General features: G+C 35.5%; 3 protein-coding genes across 21 annotated transcripts; all 3 read left to right on the top strand.

Annotated features, from left to right (window-relative positions):
* The first annotated feature begins 7,456 nt into the window (after positions 1–7,456).
* On the top strand, positions 7,457–8,488 carry LOC112762780 (uncharacterized). The gene has a single exon (XM_025808620.1). It carries the CDS (start codon positions 7,457–7,459, stop codon positions 8,486–8,488), a length of 1,032 nt encoding a protein of 343 aa, XP_025664405.1.
* A 165-nt stretch (positions 8,489–8,653) lies between these two features.
* On the top strand, positions 8,654–9,927 carry LOC112762779 (uncharacterized). Its single transcript, XM_025808619.1, has 3 exons — positions 8,654–9,283; positions 9,773–9,800; positions 9,848–9,927. The coding sequence occupies exons 1-3, from the start codon at positions 8,654–8,656 to the stop codon at positions 9,925–9,927; spliced, it is 738 nt and encodes a 245-aa protein (XP_025664404.1).
* A 2,609-nt stretch (positions 9,928–12,536) lies between these two features.
* LOC112765281 (small ribosomal subunit protein uS13c-like) lies at positions 12,537–17,876 on the top strand. Of its 19 annotated transcripts, none has more exons than XM_072222363.1 (10): positions 12,577–12,762; positions 12,861–13,087; positions 13,157–13,381; positions 13,461–13,638; positions 14,027–14,157; positions 14,628–14,806; positions 14,921–15,004; positions 15,171–15,340; positions 15,463–15,522; positions 17,493–17,876. In XM_072222363.1, the coding sequence occupies exons 2-4, from the start codon at positions 12,983–12,985 to the stop codon at positions 13,518–13,520; spliced, it is 390 nt and encodes a 129-aa protein (XP_072078464.1). In that variant the 5' UTR covers positions 12,577–12,762; positions 12,861–12,982; the 3' UTR covers positions 13,521–13,638; positions 14,027–14,157; positions 14,628–14,806; positions 14,921–15,004; positions 15,171–15,340; positions 15,463–15,522; positions 17,493–17,876. The 19 variants fall into 19 exon arrangements, with proteins under 19 accessions (XP_072078463.1, XP_072078465.1, XP_072078468.1 ...); XM_072222366.1 differs by having other exon boundaries at positions 12,586–12,762; positions 17,451–17,876; XM_072222377.1 differs by having other exon boundaries at positions 12,621–12,762; positions 13,487–13,638.
* Positions 17,877–18,753: the final 877 nt, after the last annotated feature.

The raw sequence follows: 18,753 nt of genomic DNA, 5'->3' as shown, positions 1-18,753 counted from the left end.
AATCAGGACTCGACCCCACGTTACCAAAACTCATATTCATTAACCAAACACAACCGAATACTAACGCGAGGCTTTTCAAAAAAATAATTTACTTACTGAGCTAGCAAAACGAAGCAGCCGCAGCTCCATATCAACCCGGCAGCAACTCCGTCAGCCACCTCAAGCGGCAGCGGCGATGAAAGACTCCGACAACCACGACTGCACAACAACGTCATGGCGATAAAACCCAGGAATAGAAAGGAATGAAGACCAAATGCAAGGACCCTTACCGGCAGTGGTTTTCCGGCGACTAAGCTGCGTTCTCCGGCGGCAGAGATGGCGAAGCAGCTCGAAACGGCCAGCAGCAGTGGCGGCGCTAACCCAGCACCAACATCCATCACCGTTTTCCGGCAACCAGAGGCACTGCGGGGTTTCATGGCGGCAGATCCAGTAGGAAAGGGACCCTCAGCGAGGTGGAACGGCGGCGGTCAGTGGCGCGTCGGCGGCGACTGGACGCAGCTCCTCCAGCTCGCGTCTCCTTCTCTCCCAGCGTCGCCCAGTCTCGGCCTTCCTCCTCCTTCGAGTTCGACGGAAAGGGACCCACGGCGGTGCTGTGCTTCCACCACGATTGCGGGCCCGACGGTGGCGCAGCAGTGAGGACGACGGAGCTGGCGGCGAGTCCCTCTCTGCGCGACGCTGACAGAGCGGCTTCTCCCTTCCTTCGACTCGGACCTGACGGCGGACCCCAAGGCGGCGCGACGACTGGGCGGTGGTCACAGCGCAGCCCTTCCCTCTCTGCCCGATCTCCCTTCTCAAGCTCCCTCTCCCTCTCTGCCTCAATTTCTTTCTTTCATGGGAATGGGAAGCCGTGTGTGTTGTGTTCTGTTGGGAAAAGGGAGAAAGATCTGCTGCTGCTGTTGAATGTGTTGGTTTGAGGAAGAAGGGAAACCATGGGTGTTGCTCCGTGGGTGAAAGGGAAGACAGGTGGGGTTTCGGCTGCTGGGAAGGAGGCCTCAGGGTTTCATTCATTTTTGAAAACTAGGGTTAAGGGCATTTTTGTAATTTCATGTAAGATTAGGGATAATATAGTAATTAAAACCCAAATTAAATCCAACACTATTTGTACATAGAAAATACTATTTGCTCATCAATTTTACAAATTATTTTTAATAAGATGCCCAAATCCAATAACTAGAAATAATATAATTAAATCATTTATTTTCCAAAGCAGCAGTATTAATATTTAAAATATTAATTATTTAATCCAAACCATATAGAAATCTTTATTATTTCACAACTACCAATTTTATAATTTGAATATAGAAAATAATCCAATAATTGTAAAATTGGATAATAATCTCAATTTATTTCAAATTCAATAAATCAAAACTTGCTTTAATTTTCTTTAATAAAGAAATTTCCGAAATTAAAGCTACAGAAACACTGAATTTGAAATTAGCTAATGATAGCCCTTTTTCAAAGGTCTTGGGTCTTACATTTATCTGAATATAACACTCACATATTAGCTAAACTATTAACGAGAAAAATAAACTCAATCGCCCAAATTTAAATAACATTACTTTTATCTCGCTTAAAACTTTCGTTTTCTTCTTCTTTGTGGCATTTGCAATCTGTTTGTCCAACTTTGAACCTAACCTATTTTTTGGACGTCCTCTTGTTCGAATCCTTGGCGGGCTTTGAAGTTCGTTAACGGATTCCAAGTTGGCGTCTTCGTGGGATAAAGAAGATGTCCCCTTCCTTTTGGCTTTTAATGATTCCATCTCAGCCATGACGTTATTGTATGCATGGTGCAGACTTGCAGTCAGCTCCTCCGATTCGGATGCAAATTCGCAAATATTTTGCGAACGAAAAACCAATTGGTCGAACCTCTTGCTTCTTGGCTCCATCAGTGGCTCGTCATGGCTGCTCTTGATGTGTGTGTGTCGCCTCTTTACCTTCTTGCTCCATCGTTCCAGTATATATCTAGGTGACACTTGGCTTACTTGTTCAAAGCTTAACACGCTTAGTGCGTGACGACACAGTATCCCTCTCGACTCGAATAATAAGCATTGGCATTTTACCTCGGTTGCAACTGAGTCGTAAGTAACCACAAACTTGTTGAATATTGAGCTGGAAACTTGTTCTTCGACTTCGTATACTGAATAGCCTAGAGCGGAATTCGTTAATCTGGTGATGCAATTCGCCTTTCCTCTGAATTGCGCTTGGACTTCCCTAAACTTTTGATGAGTGTACACATCTTGAAACTGAGCTTCAATGGAGGATTTGGTTGCACACGGTATGACCGTATGAAAATCTGCAGCATCTGATTCTCTTTCTGCTTGCTCCCTGCTTCCGAGGCAATTATCGTATTGTTTGACGAACTGAATAAGCGAGCTGTTCCGGGTGATAAACTTGTTAAAAAATGAATGCATGCTCTCGCTCCTTTGTGTGCTTCTCATCCCTGCCCAGAAGTGGTGATTCAGATAGATAGGAACCCATATATGACGGTCTTCATACAGATCTGCAGAATACACCCAAACACAGACTATAAATACACCCGATAAAACATGCAATTTACACCTCTGCTGCAGATTTTAAAAAAACATTACCTGAAAGCCACTTGTTGTCCACAAGACCAAAATTCAACAGAAAATCATTCCAATTCCTATCGAATGAGTCTTTGCTATGAGAGTTCCAAACAACTTGGCTCATTTCTTGTTCAATATATGCATGTCCCTTGTACCCGTTTAATTTGCTTGGAATCTTCTTCATGATGTGCCAAATACACCAACGGTGAATTGTTGTTGGCATACAGACCTCTAAAGCCCTTTTCATTGATGCGCATTGATCGGTGAAAAACCCTTTCGGAGCGTTTCCTCCCATGCAACGAAGCCAACATTGAAATAACCATTTGAATGATTCAATTTCTTCGTTTTTCATCAAAGAGCATCCGAGAAGTGTTGACTGACCGTGGTGATTCACCCCGATAAAAGAACCACAGACCAAATTATACCTGAAATAAATTACCATAGTGCAGAATGCAAAATCATTAGGTACACCCCAACAAATGCTTCGTATACACCCAAAAAACAGCCAATATATATCTCTGCTGCAGATTCATAAAAATACATTAATTTAGCATCATAAACAGGGGCAGTTTGTTACCTGTTTGTATTGTAGGCGGTGTCAAATGAAATGACGTCTCCGAAATACTTAAAGGCAGCTCTACTTCTTGCATCGGCCCAAAAAGCCAGCTTAATCGATTGATCCTCCTCGAGTTCAAGCTCAAAAAAGAAATTATGATTCTTCTCTTTCATTCTTAACAAATATTTCTCGAATTCCTTTGCATCTTCTTGTTCGGAAACATTCCGCACTTCCCTGGTAATGTAATTCCTCACGTCCTTTTCGATAAAATTTAACTCGCGGTGACCCCCGGCAGCCGCAACAAATGATTGGTAGGTTTTTCTTGGTCTGATACCGGCCTCCTCGTTATTCTCTATTGTACGACGAATGGACATGCTTAGTTCCCTGTGCTGTTTGAGCATCTCTGCTTTACTTGGACAGCAGGGGTGTGAATGATCCAGCACAACCTTTGAATGATCCAAGCACCGACATCCTTCAATGTGTGTATATAAATTCTTGCAGGACAGTTTAAACCGGCTGTCGGATTGGTCTTCTCGGTCGGAGATATTTTAGATTTCCATTTTCCCTCTCTGCTACATGTAATCAATTGATTCTTAATCTCGTTTCCCTTCCTATTTGTGCTCCGAACTCTTGTAGAAAAACCTGCAGCCTTGGCGTAGTTCTTGTAAAATTTTCCAGCATCTTCAAGGGTGGTAAAGGTCATTCCAACCTTCGGAACAAATTGGTCATCAACAACCGAGAGAGGCTGCAGAATACACCATGTCAAAAACTGTAAATACACTCATAGATATGATTCAAATACACCCATATATATGATTCAAATACACCCAATCATGTCTGATATGATACACCCGAACCGCAACAACTCAACTAAAATGACAATAAAAGCCATAAACTGTAAATACACAGGCTGCAGAATACACCATGTCAAAAACTAAAAACACACCCAATCATGTCTGATATAATACACCCAAACAACAACAACTCAATTAAAATAACAGAAAAAGCAGTAAAGTGTAAATACACCCACACTTCTAGCAAAAATACACCCAAAAAAGATCTGATCTACACCCGAGCGTCTGCTATAAATTCCAGATAATTAATCAAAACTAATACATTACATTCAATCCACAGATTTATCTTCATGCATTATTTTGACAGTCAATGTTCACGAATTATTCACCTACACATTGCTATACAAATTACTGCAACAAAATTCATAGTAATCCTATGTAAATCAAATCTCAGGAACTTCGTTAGATTCAAATTCATAGTCCACTTCGCCTGGATTCAGCTGACAATCTGAGGTTAAATCATCTATTATCTTTAAAATGAGTTCAAACTTTGATTTCAGAAAACGAAAAATCAAATAGAAAACGAAGCTGGAGTTAGAGAGAGAGGAACTAACGTAAATGATGAAGAAGAAACGAGTGAGAAAGGAGGGGAAAAGAACGATCGAAGAAACCAGGGGAAGCTTCGCGAGAAGAAGAACGAGCAAATCTGCAAATAACGAAAACGAAGAAGGAAATAAATCTTTTAAATTTGGTAGTTAGATATACGCGGGATCCCTATATAGCGTGTGCATACAACGTAACCCTTGGAGCGCGTTTTGGGGTTTTATTTGTTAATGAACTTGTAAACCATACAAGTCATTAGGGCTTGTATGCAGAGCTTTTCTGTAATAATTAATACTGTATGTTTATAACAAACCGTTTAGGTTATAGATATTATAATAAATGGTTATTATTATTGTTATTGTTGTTATATTTGGGTTGTTATTATTATAATTAGAGTATTATTATGGTTATTCTGTAATACTGGTTATGATATTGAGAATAAGTTATTATTAATTTTTAGTAATTAATAATACTATTTAATAAATAATAGATAAATATTTATGATTTTTTAATAATTTATTATTATGTTATAACCGATATTATTTAGAATTTAATAATTATCATTTTTTTTACAGGCTATCAGAAATTTGTTGCCCAGAAAATTGGATCCGCCAGATACCTTTAACGAGGTAGCTCCAGCGACATTGGCATTGACTGGGTTTCAACACGTTTCGCGAGTAGGCGAAATGAGAGGTCATTTTGCACTACTGAGTGCTTTGGTGGAACGCTGGAGGCCGGAGACTCACACGTTTCATCTTCCGGTCGGTGAAGTGACGGTGACGTTGGAAGATGTGAGTTATATTCTTGGTCTCCCGATTAATGGGGAGGCCATTACGGGTAGATCAGATAGCAGCCACTAGTTTTTGGTGGAGAACTGCATTGCGTGTTTTGGTCGGGAGTCCGGTCCGAATGATCACGTGTTGGGAAAGGTTAATATTGCTTGGGTTCGGCAGTGCAGAAACACCGAGCCGTGTGATACTCAGGAGTCTCTCGAGCGGTACATCCGAGCGCACATTTTCTGCGTGCTCGGTACAATTGTGTTTCCGGATAAGTCGACCGTTTCATTGAATTCGAAGTTTCTACCGCTACTTCGGGATTTCTCCCGGATTTCAGGGTATAGTTGGGGAGCAGCCAGTCTGGCACACCTATACAGATCGTTGTGTCATGCCTCACGATACAACTGCAAGAAAATGGATGGCCCACTAATACTGCTTTTTGTTTGGGCATGGGAGCGTATGCCGTTCCTGGCACCTATACCCCGCGATTAACTCGGCGATATTGGTATTCCACTAGCGCGACGGTATTGGCTTTTATCGTTATTGTTATTGTTATTGTTATTGTTATTATTATTATTATTATTAAGCTTATTCATATTGTTATTATTATTATTATTATTTTGTTCTTCTTATTAATATTGTTATTCTGTTTTCGTTAGGTGGAGTCATTGGCGCCGACATACGAGATATATACGGCGGCCTACTGCGCATTTTAGGCAAGGACTCGACGACATGGGAGTTGACGACGTAAGTTGTACCATTAATGTCCAATGTTTTTATTCAGAAGAATAGTTTTTCTAATCGGCCTCTTGGTAACTATTGTGCAGTTTATATGGCGGCCATATATGGGAGTGGGAATTCCGGATGGCCTCGCTCCCCATATGGTTATGTGCTCCACCCAGTCGCCTCTAGTGTCATTCGAGTGCATAGAGTGGCACGCGACAGACCGGGTCAGACGACAGTTCGGGATGCAGCAGCTACCACCAGGCCCCGCGTTCGACCTTGGTCGTGATCACTGCAAGCGGTTGACAGGAGCACAGAACCATGACTGGCAGTGGCGGATCGACGGGAGGGCCTAAGGTGGCCATGGTCCCCCCAAAATTTTTTTTAAAAAAATAGTAAATAGTAATAATTAATAATATTAAATTTTTTTATATATAATATTAAAAAAATATAAGTTACAAAATTTTATAAATTAAAATAACTAAAAACTGCACTATGTATTGGATATTTGAATTATTGTTGCTCTTGTTAACAAATAGCCCATTCTAATAATTAATAAAAATGGTTCTATTATACTAGCCCAAGCCCATACTATTAATTAAAGTAACACTAGTACATTTTTCAAATATTTGTTTCAAACCATCAGAGGCATCAGCGCCACTTTTCTCTCTCTTTTAGTGGTTCCCAAACTTTTGGTCTTCTACTCTTCTCATTCTAATTTTCTTTCCATACCAAAACAAGACATATGAAGAAAAACCATTGAAGAGAAGTGAACAGCAAAATATTAACCATTGAATGCACAACAAAGATTCAAAGAGGTATATTTCAATTTTTTTTAAGTTAATAACAATGTCAAGTATTATTTACATTATTTATTTAAAATAATTAATTTATTTTTTTTATAACGGACAGTGTTCAAAGATTGAAGTGAGGACAAAAACTCAATAGAATTATTTTTGGGTGAGACTTGGAACAAAAAAATATTCAGGTAAATCAATAACTTTATTTTTGGTTATTATATATTTGTGTTTCTAAAATTATTTGTTATTGCTCAATAGGTTTAATATTTTTTTTTAAGAAAATAATATATATGCAATTATTTTTTTTTGTTAGATAGTTCAAGTTAAGTTAAAAATGTCAAAGATGAAAACAATTCACTCATTTTTCAAGAGAAAAGAGAGAATATATGATGAACAAAATTCAGCTTCAGATTCTTTGAGTAATGTTCAAAATATTATTGAACAACCTGTGACACAACTTGTTGAGCAAGATATTCAACCCCCTGCTTCCAAAATAACAAGGACTGAAATAGATCAAGTTAATATTGATACATTGATGCGTGATCCCAGAAAGCGTCCGCAAATTTGGAATTATCCTATCAATCAACAAGATGAAATCCGTAGAGCATACATAAAGTTTGGACCATATCAATTTATTATGGATGAGTACCCTCTTTCTGGTCTAGAAAGTCATCCTCGTCGTTTCAAAGCTCATTGGTTTAAGAGTTTTTCTTGGCTAAAATATTCGCCAGAAGTGGATGCTACATTTTGTCTTCCATGCTATTTATTTTCTAAAAAATCAAGTCCATTCACATCAGGAGGATTTCGCAATTGGAAAAAAGTGAATAATGGAAAGGATTGTGCATTTTTATCTCATGTGGGTAAATCTCTTAATTCTCCTCATAATATTGCTGTTAAGTCTTGTAAAGATTTGCTTAATCAATTATGTCACATTGACAAAGTATTGGCTAAGCAAAGCTCACAACAAGTTTTAAGCAATAGATTGCGTCTTAAAGCCTCTATTGATACTGTCAGATGGTTAACGTTTCAAGCTTGTGCTTTTAGGGGACATGACGAGAGTCATAAGTCTCAGAATCAAGAAAATTTTTTTGAAATGTTAAAATTATTAGCTTCTTACAATAAAGAAGTAGATGCAGTTATTTTGGATAATGCTCCTCAAAATGCAATATACACATCACCTTCTATTCAAAAGGAAATTCTATATGTTTTTGCTAGAAAGGTGCAAAATGAAATTCGCAATGAGATTAGTAATGCAAAGTTTTGTTTGATTGTTGATGAAGCTAGAGATGAATCTAGAAGAGAACAAATGGCACTTGTTGTTAGATTTGTTGATAAGCATGGATTTGTCAAAGAAAGGCTAATAGATGTTGTTCATGTCAAAGATACTACTTCTGCTACTCTAAAACAAGAGATTTGTTCTGCATTATCTCATCACAATCTCAACATTCAAAATGTTCGAGGTCAAGGGTATGACGGAGCTAGTAATATGCGTGGAGAGTGGAAAGGGTTACAAGCTTTAATTATTCAAGAATGTCCTTATGCATATTATGTTCATTGCTTTGCTCATCAATTACAGCTAGCTCTTGTTGTTGCGGCTAAAGAAGTTGTTGATGTTCATGCTTTTTTCCAAAGTTTGAGTAATATTATTAATGTTGTGTGCTCTTCTTGAAAACGCAATGATGAATTACGATCTGCTTATGCAACTGAAATTTCCCATTTAGTTGCAACTAATCAAATTGAAACAGGAAGGGGAGCAAGTCAAATTGGCACATTAAAAAGATTAGGAGATACCAGGTGGAGCTCTCACTTCAACTCAATTTGTAGCCTTTTACGTATGTTTGGAGCAACAACTTCAGTTCTGGAAGATTTGGCTACTAATGGATCTACATATTCTCAACGTGGTGATGCTACTTATGCTCTTAAATCTTTATTATCATTTGATTTTGTTTTCATTTTGCATATGATGAAAGAAATCATGGGAATCACTGATAAACTTTGTCAAGCATTGCAACAAAAATCTCAAGATATTTTGAATGCTATGCATTTGGTTTCTAGTACAAAGTCATTGATTCAACAGTTAAGAGATAGTAGTTGGGGAGCACTTTTGGAGAAAATTAGTTCTTTCTGCAATGATCATGCTATTCAGATACCTGATATGGGTGCTTCTTTTAGTGACATAATTCGGTCTCGTCGTAAAAAGGATGTTGTCACTGTTGAACACCACTATCGTGTTGACATTTTTACTAGCGTGATAGATTTTCAATTGAAAGAGCTAAACAGTAGATTTAGTGAGCAAGCAACCGAGCTCCTCATATTGAGTACATCTTTAGATCCTAAAGATGCTTTCAAGTTATTCAGTGTTTGCAACATATGCAATCTTGCAAAGAATTTCTATTCTTTAGATTTTTCTGAGCAAGAAAAGATTCAATTAGATAATGAGTTACAACATTATGAACTTGATGTGGTTAAAGCTCCAGATTTTCAAAATTTGTCTACTCTTGCTGAATTGTGTCAAAAATTGACAGAGACAGGAAAATCAAATATATATCCTTTAATTGATAGATTAATTCGTCTTGTTTTTACTCTTCCTGTGACAACAGCAACAACTAAACGGGCTTTTTCAGCTATGAAGATTATTAAAACAAGGCTTCGAAATAAGATGGAAGATGAATTTTTAGCAGATTGTATGATTGTATATATTGAAAAGGAAATTGCTTCAAAATTCACTTCAGAGATGATAATTGATGATTTTAGTTCCATGAAGCATCGTCGAGCAAGTTTAAAAATATCAAAATCTTAAAGTATGTAGTTGAACATTGACTTTTATATAATAAAATTACTTTTTTTATATATATGCTACAAATCATATTTTGTTAATTTTTTGTTATATTTTATATTTAATTGGCCACCCTCTTATGAAATTTCTGGTTCCGCCATTGATGACTGGGGACAGCTTTCTGCTTTGCCAACCAAGCCTTGCGGTAACTCACAGTGTAGTTGAACCTGCCTTGAATTTCTGTAATAACAGACTTCACCTTTATCGAGGGGTCTGCTTCGACCAACGGCCTAATGGCATCAGCAATTGTGTCTGAGTCAAACTTGGCATGATCTTGTGAAATCGTGCCCATGGTGCACGTGTGCTTGCCATTGTATCTCCTGATCTCCCAACAAGCTTTTTTTCGAATCAAGCTAGCTCGGATAAGCCAGTCGCACCCTGCACCATACCCCTTGCATTTCGCATAGAATGTCTGCAGCTCAGACTCATACACAGTGTAATCAACTCCTCTAGAGATGGTATAGCTTTTGATTGTAGATATCACCGACTCTCTCGAACCAAATTTTATTCTGACACTAAAACTCACTATCTTCCGCCGCAACATTGCCTTCACCTACGACATGCGCACCACTATCAGTCAGACAAGGCAAATAAATTAAGCACTATAGGAAACTTGAGTTAATAATCATAACATACCCGTATTCGCATACTCAGGAAATTTTGCGGCATGCATGGCTTCGAGATCTAGAGTCCGCATAAAAGACGGAACACCAAACGGGTGTTGGCTTATAATGGCATCCGCCTCATTCTGCACCGCCAGATTGCCTGCCAAGTCTCCGTCATCGTTTTCGTCATCGACTTCATAGTTAGCTTTGAATTCCTCTTCGCTGTCATTATTATCTTCTTCCCAATCTATATCCGCGAGCTCATCAACATGGACCTCGTCGCCGACCGTACCCATCCTCGACTGCTGTTCAAACTCAACGTACAGCTCTATCACCGGCACGTGAAATCGGGTTTGTCGATAAATATAGAACATCTGCTGCATGCTTGCATCGTCAGTGATGGACATTATTTGAAACTGTATCATCCCACCAAATACTTGCAGAGGATTCCTGTACAAAATGTTGCTCACCCTTTTCGAAATGTGACTTTGTATGTTCACACAAAGGCCATTTTGTAACTTTACAAAACTCGTGCTGTATGGAATAGCAAATGAAAATGGACATTCACAAACAAAATCCAATCCTTCGTGTGTATTCGGTATAATCTCACCGTTATAATACACTCGTATATTTGTAATATCCTTCATATTCTCACTTTTTTTACCCTTCTAATAACCAAAAAATCTCACAAGCACAAGCATCAGATACATGAAAGAAAAGGGAATGGGAGTACAAGTGAAGAAGAGAAGTGAGATGCGAGTTGGTATTAGCTGTGTTAGCTATTTATATGCAAGGCTCTTTATTAAAATATTATTTCGCATACAAAACGTAAGCTGCATTCTGTACATTTCGATAGGGGTGTGCATGGCCCGGCCCGGCCCGAAGACCCGGCCCGGTCCCGAACACTTTAGGGGCTAATTTGATGTGATTTCATCGGGTCTAGGGTCGGGTATGGGTTTTAAAAGTAGACCCGGTCATTATTTCGGGTCGGGTCCGGACCATAGCTCGGGTCACCCGAAATCGGCCCGGTGACCCGGTCATCATACATAATTAATATTTTGTATTATTAGTGATGGATAATGGCTATTATTATGTGAAATTTAAGTATTGTAAACCTTAATATTTTGTGTTATTAGTCATTATATATAAGACTATAAGTTAATGTTTTATGTTTAAAATGCATAAGACTTTAGACTAATGCATAATCTTGTGTTATTTGTATTGATTTAAATATTTGGTGTTATTAGGCAATATTAGTATTGATTATGGTTATACTTTAATTTTAGAGAAGAGTTAGTTCTTATTATATTTTTCTAAGTGAATTTATCATATCAAATAATGGTTGGAGTCTTGAAAATTTGGATATTTTTACATGCTAACTTACAAGAAGGTATCAAGGTAATATAATGTTAACGGCCCGGTTTTCACCCGGTTTTTACCCGGTATAATTGTGGCCCGAAAGTGTATAGATTTCATCGGGTCTAGGGTCGGGTTCGGGTTTAACAAATAGGCCCGGTATATATTTCGGGTCGGATCTGGGTCACATCAAACCCGGTTTCACCCGGCCCATGCACACCCCTACATTTCGAAAAAAAATTAGGCCCAAATAAAACGCAATCTGCGTTTTCTCTTCTTCCAAAAAAATTTGAACAGCCCATCTGACAAACGTAGCCTACGTTTTACTTTTTAAAAAAAAAATTAATAAATCTTTTCTGACAAACGCAACCTGCGTTTATGCTTTTCTCTTAAATAAAAAAAAATTCAAATGCAAAACGGAAGTTACGTTTTGTTTAATTTGAAACAAAAAAAAAACGAAATACTAGAAAATGAAAAACGGAAACTGCGTTTTTTTCCTTACACCCATAGTAGTGAAAATTTTGGCTGTTGCTCCATTTCATGGTGATACACCATGAGCTTCTCCATTTGTAAAAAAATGAGCATATATGTCTGATTTATTAAAAAAAATATATTATTAAAATTAATTAATAATTATTTTAAAGTTAATACGATTAACACTAGGTTAAAAAAACAAATAATACATAATAGATTACTTTTTTATTAATCAAATTATTATAATTTAAATTAATTTTAAAAAATAATTTAAAATTATAATTTTAATATGGGAAAGTATAGAGAGCCAATGGTTTAAGCGTACAATAGAGGTTTAGGAAGTATTAAAGATATGACCATTAGTGTTACATTGTCCTGTCAAATTACACTTTTGAGATGAGTGGTTTTAGATATAATATTAGAGTTCTAGATCTAAAAGGTCAATCCTTGATGAACCCAAAATCAGTTTAAGCGCTTAGGCCCTTTCATCCAGATGGTTATTCTCGAAGCCATCCGTTAATCCAATTAATTATGAACACATGTAGAAGAAGTTAAACAGTTCCCTGCGTTTCATATTCTTCGAAGGGAGAGAAACAGAGAGACATCACTTAATATGTTCCGTACCTTCCGTAGACCTTCAAAATTCTTAGAATATTGTTGGAAGAACCACAAGTACTTACTGTGTTCTTTGGGTTCTTCAAATTTAAGCTTTCTCTCTCTTGTTAGTGTAATCTAAAAAGACTTTTTTTTGTCTGTGGATCGATGGGAAGCGGAAGAGTGCAGTTGAAGAGGATCGAGAACAAGATTAACAGGCAAGTCACGTTCTCAAAGAGAATTGTTTTTCTATTTTTTTTTTTTCTAGCAGCAGAGGAAGAAGAAGAACAACTCGAGCATGGCACAAACGCTAGCGATGCCCGTAGCTCCCTCTCTCGCCCTAATCTCAAACCCTAGACCTCTTTCCAGAGCCGTCTATTTCCCTGTTCTCAACCCTCCCAAGGTAACATAAAACAAACTCTACCTTACATTTCTGAAATTTCTTTGTTTACTTTCGAATTTGTGTGCTCAGGTGAGAGGGTTAAGCATAGAGTGCGCTCGAGTTGGCGGAGTGGAGATTCCGAACAACAAGAGAATCGAGTTCTCGCTACAGTACATCCATGGAATCGGAAGGAGCAGAGCTCGCAAGATTCTCTGCGATATAAGCGTGGACAACAAGGTCACTAAGGATCTCAGCGAAGAGGAACTCATCACTCTTAGAGATAAAGTCTCCAAATACGTCATTGAAGGCGATTTGGTTAGTTTCCTTTCGCTTAAACCATTCAATTAATTAAGAAGAAAGTTTACTTTATTGATGTGTTTATTGATTTTCTCAGAGGAGGTTTAATGTGCTGAATATTAGGAGATTGAAGGAGATTCAATGTTACAGAGGATAGGTAGATAGGTACGTTTGCTGAAGAAGGCAAACGAAATCTCAGTGCTATGCGATGCCGAGGTCGCACTCATCATCTTCTCTACCAAAGGCAAGCTCTTCGAATATTCCAGCGATCCCTGGTTCGTACCCCTTCATTCTCTCTCTCTCTAATCCAATATCACCTTTACTTAATTTCACTGCTCATAAATATACATAATATGGATCTTGATTAATTAGTGAAATTTTAATTTCTGTGTGGAAATTACTTAATTAAGAACGCCACCGATTATCTGTTTCACATTAAGAGTACTGTCCACATGCAGTAGTAGGAGTATATATGCTTTTACATTTCCTATTTCCTCTTATATATATGCTTTCTGTGTGTAACAAACTCTGCTTTATGCTTGATTAAATTTGATTAGCTTTCATATTCCTAATTAAGATAGTATTTTGTTGAACCAGATTGGGGTTGGGTGCTTATTAGAGAAGCTAATAAGGCTAATAATTTGAATTTTTCTTTATGAATAGGGATGGATCATATCATTGAGTCTTCAAGCAGGTAACCTCCTAATCGCCGATTCCGATCCATTAAGAACTCAGTCGCCACACACCAAAACCCTAATCTCTCTGAGAGCGACTTCGCATTCCACTTTCAGCAGGTTCGTTCCCTCTCAGTTCCCTCCGTTAATGTCTATTCTCTTCACTCTTCGTGTTTCCTTCAATCTTCTGCGATTTCCAGATCTATTGCTTGTTGATTTTCATTCCTTGTTTCGGCTTCATTTCTTTTCTGTCACTCTTTTGATTTGTCCGTGTTATTCTTATTATATCTCGTGATCTGATTAGCTTGTATTCAGCATGTTGTGTGGAAAATTGGATTATCATTGTTAAAAAACATGGGAAGTTCTCTGTTCTTAGTATGAGTTTGATGTAAACGGATTTTCATTGTTAAAAAACATTGGAAGGACCTATTTTTTTTATTGTTTTAGAGAGCTTGTAGTTTTCTTATTTGAAACACTGAACATTTAGCTTTTGAGTTGGAGCTGAAATGTGTCAGTATAATAAATGAAACTAATGAATTCTTTGTTGGATGTTAATTATAACTGAGATTTTTATTTTGAATGAATGGAAGAGATGGGTGAGGAGGTGAAAGCAATTGTTCCCGAGTCTGTGCTTAAGAAGCAAAAGAGGGAAGAGGAATGGGCCTTGAAGAAAAAGGAGGAGCTTGATGCTGCAAAGAAAAAGAGAGCTGAGAGCCGCAAGCTCATTTACAGCAGGGCAAAGCAATATGCAAAGGAATACCAGGAGCAGGTTGCATTTCACCTTAATCTATTTCCCTTTTTCTCTATTTTAATGTTTGTTTCTGTTTTCTTTTATTGCGCTTTGCATTTTTCTCCGCCACATTGACCGGCTTTTATATTACAGAAAAAGGAGCTGATAATTGAAGAGACTACGATGCACTGCATTGCCATTGATTTGTCATTGCAGTGAGGATTTTAGGTTTCCTTTGTAAGAGACTTCATAATCCAAGAGACTAGGATGAATTGCCATTGATAAATAATTGTAGTGATATCAAAACACTTAATATGTTGCTTTACTTAATTGTCGTGCATATGTGATATCAAAACTTAAATCTACCTAATAATTTATACTTATTTAAATATTTCATGTACAGATATTGGATTAACAATATGGAACACCAAAAAAAGGATAACTAAATAAATTAAAATAAAATTTAAAGAGGTTGAGAAGGTTGGTGGAAAGGACTTGCCACTATGCAAAGAGCAATATGTGGCCTTTTTGGACTCGCTCATTCTTGGGTTGGACTCGCTCATTCTTGGGGAGGTAATTATGAAGTTTTGATGGTGGCAGATTTGATCAACATGTTTAACATTTTCATCAGTTTTGTTGTTGTATGTACTGTTTATCATGTTATGTGCTTAAGTTTTTGTGCTTTGGTGTTGTAGTGGGAAGATCGGATGCCGAGAAGGCTTTTTCGCTATGACGTTACTGCCTGTGAAACTAAGGTCTGATTTCTCTGCCCTCTTTATTTGATGTTCTCTAGTTATCTTCATAAACTACTTGCTCTGCACTAGGCTTCATGTGAATGGTAACTAAATTCACAAGGATAATTAGAAAAGATAAGATAAAGGAGTAGTTTATGCCAAGGTTAATGATACCAATAGGGCATGTTCTTTCCCAAGGATAAGATAAAGGTTAATGATATCAAGATAAGATAAAATAAGATAAGATAACTAAATTATTAAGTATTCATATTTAACAAAATCACGTTAAATTACAGCCCAAACTAGAACAAAAAAATGTTCAAATTTGCTTTTTTTTTTTTAAAATATTTACAATTGATAAATACTAAATAAAATAAATTTAGACTATTTTTACTATTTTTTTTTTGTGTGTATCTCAAACATTATTGCTCGTTAAAATTAATATTAAATTTTCAATTAGCATAAATGAGAAACAAAATAAATCTATATTTTGGTTAAAGATTTTTCTTTTAACACTAAATTTTAGAATATCCAAGATCTAACCCATATTATCAGTTCTCAACAAATTTCAGATTAATCTAATTATAACAGAAAAGTGAAAATAAACAACTTGAAATACACATTAATCTGTAGAAATAATTAGCTTTAAAATAAATAAAGCAATGGTTGAGAATTGATTGGTTTAAGCTTTCACACACCAACTTCTTGCTAAGCAAACCATACAGTTTTGATAATTTTTTTCTTATCAAACAGAAACTGTATCATGTAAAGATATTCTGTTAATAGTTTTTCTTATCCTCAAATGGAAAGAGTAAGATAAATAAGAAAAATTAGAAAATTTGCAGAAATAAGAGAATGTACTTTTATGTCAATGTATCTAAATATTTTACTAAAATATTCCAAACGATGCAGAAAAATCAGAATCCAGACCCATATTTAATTCCAAGTTCCAACAAACAAGAATAAATTAAACTAAACTACCTCCAATACTAACTATAAAGAATTATCAGAATTAATTACTCTCTCCATGTTTCATTCCTTGCTCTCTCACTGTCACGCTATTAAGACCTCTTCTAGTCAACGCAGTCAACAAACCTGGAAAAAAAAAGTAAAGAGGAGAATTTTGAGTTTTGATGAATAATATATTCCATCAACTTATTCATTTTTATATTTCTTGACATGTAGTTGAACTAAAATTAATCGAATCTAATTCAATTTTAAAAACTAGCTTAATAAAGAATATCAAAATTATATTTAACAAATATATCATATTTTCTAAAACATCTAGAACTGAATATTTAAAATTAAAATATACGATACACATGTGACCCAACAAATATAAAATAGAATATGATACCATATTATAATTGAACAATTTAAAAGATAAAGAATAGTAAAGATTGAACATAATTTACATAGCAATACACATCACCGGGTATAATTATTATAAAGATACATACATACTCTAAAACCCCATAAACAACCAGTACGAGAAACTAACATACACCTTTAATCCAAAGATCAGATAGGGTGATATGTATTTGATTGTAACATTAATTTGAATGTATAAACAATAACTGTGATTTGTGAAGCTAGTTTGTAAAATTGGATTGTCAAATCAATAAATAAAGCTAACATTGTTCATTCATCAAATTGTTATATATATATATATATATATATAAAACAAAAAAAAAATCAGTCTTTTCACATACCTTATGGATTAGGCTTTTTCGAATCAGATGGATTAGGCTTTTTCGAATCAGATTGATTAGGTACCGGATAATAATTATGACTCCCAAAATACTCTGGATACTGATAATAATCATTAATAAAATAAAAAAGGTTAATGATTGCACTAATAATCAAGAATTATAAAAGAAAAAAAAAAGAGAACTGGTTTGAATTGAATTGAATTAAGAGTTTTACCTCTCTAACGAAAAACGACCCAGGTTGAAATTGATGGTGGCTTTTTCTTCCTTGTTGGTTTAAAGAACTTGAAGAAGAATTGGAATTCCAACTCCAAGGAGTAAGAAAAGATTCATCTTTCTCAAGAAAAGATGTCAGACGAGGAGCAATGTCCACTGCCTTTGGCGTCGTAGTTGCGCCACCACCACCAATGGTTGTTCTTTCTTCCACAGAGTAACCACTTTGTTGTTCTTGGTTCTTCTTGTTCTTAGTTTCTTGCTCTTGCTCCTCTATTATCTTTATCAATTGTTGATGCTTGTAATTCTCCATCTGTTTCTCTTCATTATAGCGGTATTCCATTCATAACAAGGCAGATACAATAGTTTAGTAAAGGACAAAAAAAACTTACATCAATATGTAAACAATAATTGTTCAAAAGTTATAGCATATAAAGGAATATTATTTAAATATTTAAGACATCTAATAATAGGTACATGCCATGATGAAGAGAAAAAAAAAAGATTTTCTGATGGATTACTGAATAATTATTTTTGCTGTTGTTTGAAATTATTTTTGTTATTTAGAATTATTTTATTTAATATTTAATTAAATTGATTAAACTTCAATTTAACCAATAAACTATTGAACTAGTAATTTTATCGGTTTATTAACTGGTTCAAAACTCTCATGACCTTAAAAGAGTGGGGAGAATTATTGATTCAAAGAATGGTAAATAGTAACTAAATTTAATAAAATAATGGGTGAAAATTAGAAATACATTTATTTTTCGAATCACCATCAATAGATTTTTTCACATATATATATTTATAATTTACATATAAATACTTAAAAGAGGAAGAGCTTTAGTTACCTTGAAAAAACTCCTTCAATTCAACAAAGTTGCTATGTATATCCAAGAGTTGCATACACCAGTTCTTTGCTATCAACCGTTGAAGTGATGTTGCGGTGTTGTTGTAATCATATATATAGGCATAAAAAATTTTCTAATTTGTTACTATCTTATCAAATAAAAAAGATTATTTGAGTGAATTTTTTAAAAAAATATATTTTTAAGTTATCTTTTTTCAAAAGATTTTTACAAAAGAATAAAAATAATTTTATGTTTGAATATTTTATATAATTTTTTTTATTTATTAGTTATGCTTAGATATAACTATATAAAAATATTTATTTATTTATTTATTACGTAAAAAATATTTTTTAAAAAAATTAAAAAATATAAATTATAACTTTAAAAAAATATGTTTTTTTTCTACCATTTGTGGATTTTTTTAGAAATAAAATAAAAAAAATTCATATTTTTCTAAACATCATTTTTAAACTTTA

This window comes from Arachis hypogaea, chromosome 17 (assembly GCF_003086295.3).
Source record: "Arachis hypogaea cultivar Tifrunner chromosome 17, arahy.Tifrunner.gnm2.J5K5, whole genome shotgun sequence".
NCBI lineage: Eukaryota > Viridiplantae > Streptophyta > Magnoliopsida > Fabales > Fabaceae > Arachis > Arachis hypogaea.
The sequence above is the reverse complement of the archived record's forward strand: the minus strand, read 5'-3'. Positions and strand labels throughout refer to the sequence as shown.

Bases quoted from the DNA above. Each gene is read 5' to 3' on its own strand.
- LOC112762779 (XM_025808619.1), top strand. From the start codon at position 8,654: ATGTTTGGAGCAACAACTTCAGTTCTGGAAGATTTGGCTACTAATGGA. The intron at 9,284-9,772 runs GTTAAAGCTCCA...GACTGGGGACAG, and splicing joins AACATTATGAACTTGATGTG to CTTTCTGCTTTGCCAACCAA. The intron at 9,801-9,847 runs GTAACTCACAGT...CTGTAATAACAG, and splicing joins TTTGCCAACCAAGCCTTGCG to ACTTCACCTTTATCGAGGGG.
- LOC112762780 (XM_025808620.1), top strand. From the start codon at position 7,457: ATGGATGAGTACCCTCTTTCTGGTCTAGAAAGTCATCCTCGTCGTTTC.
- LOC112765281 (XM_072222364.1), top strand. From the start codon at position 12,983: ATGGCACAAACGCTAGCGATGCCCGTAGCTCCCTCTCTCGCCCTAATC. The intron at 13,088-13,156 runs GTAACATAAAAC...TTGTGTGCTCAG, and splicing joins CTGTTCTCAACCCTCCCAAG to GTGAGAGGGTTAAGCATAGA. The intron at 13,382-13,460 runs GTTAGTTTCCTT...TGATTTTCTCAG, and splicing joins ACGTCATTGAAGGCGATTTG to AGGAGGTTTAATGTGCTGAA.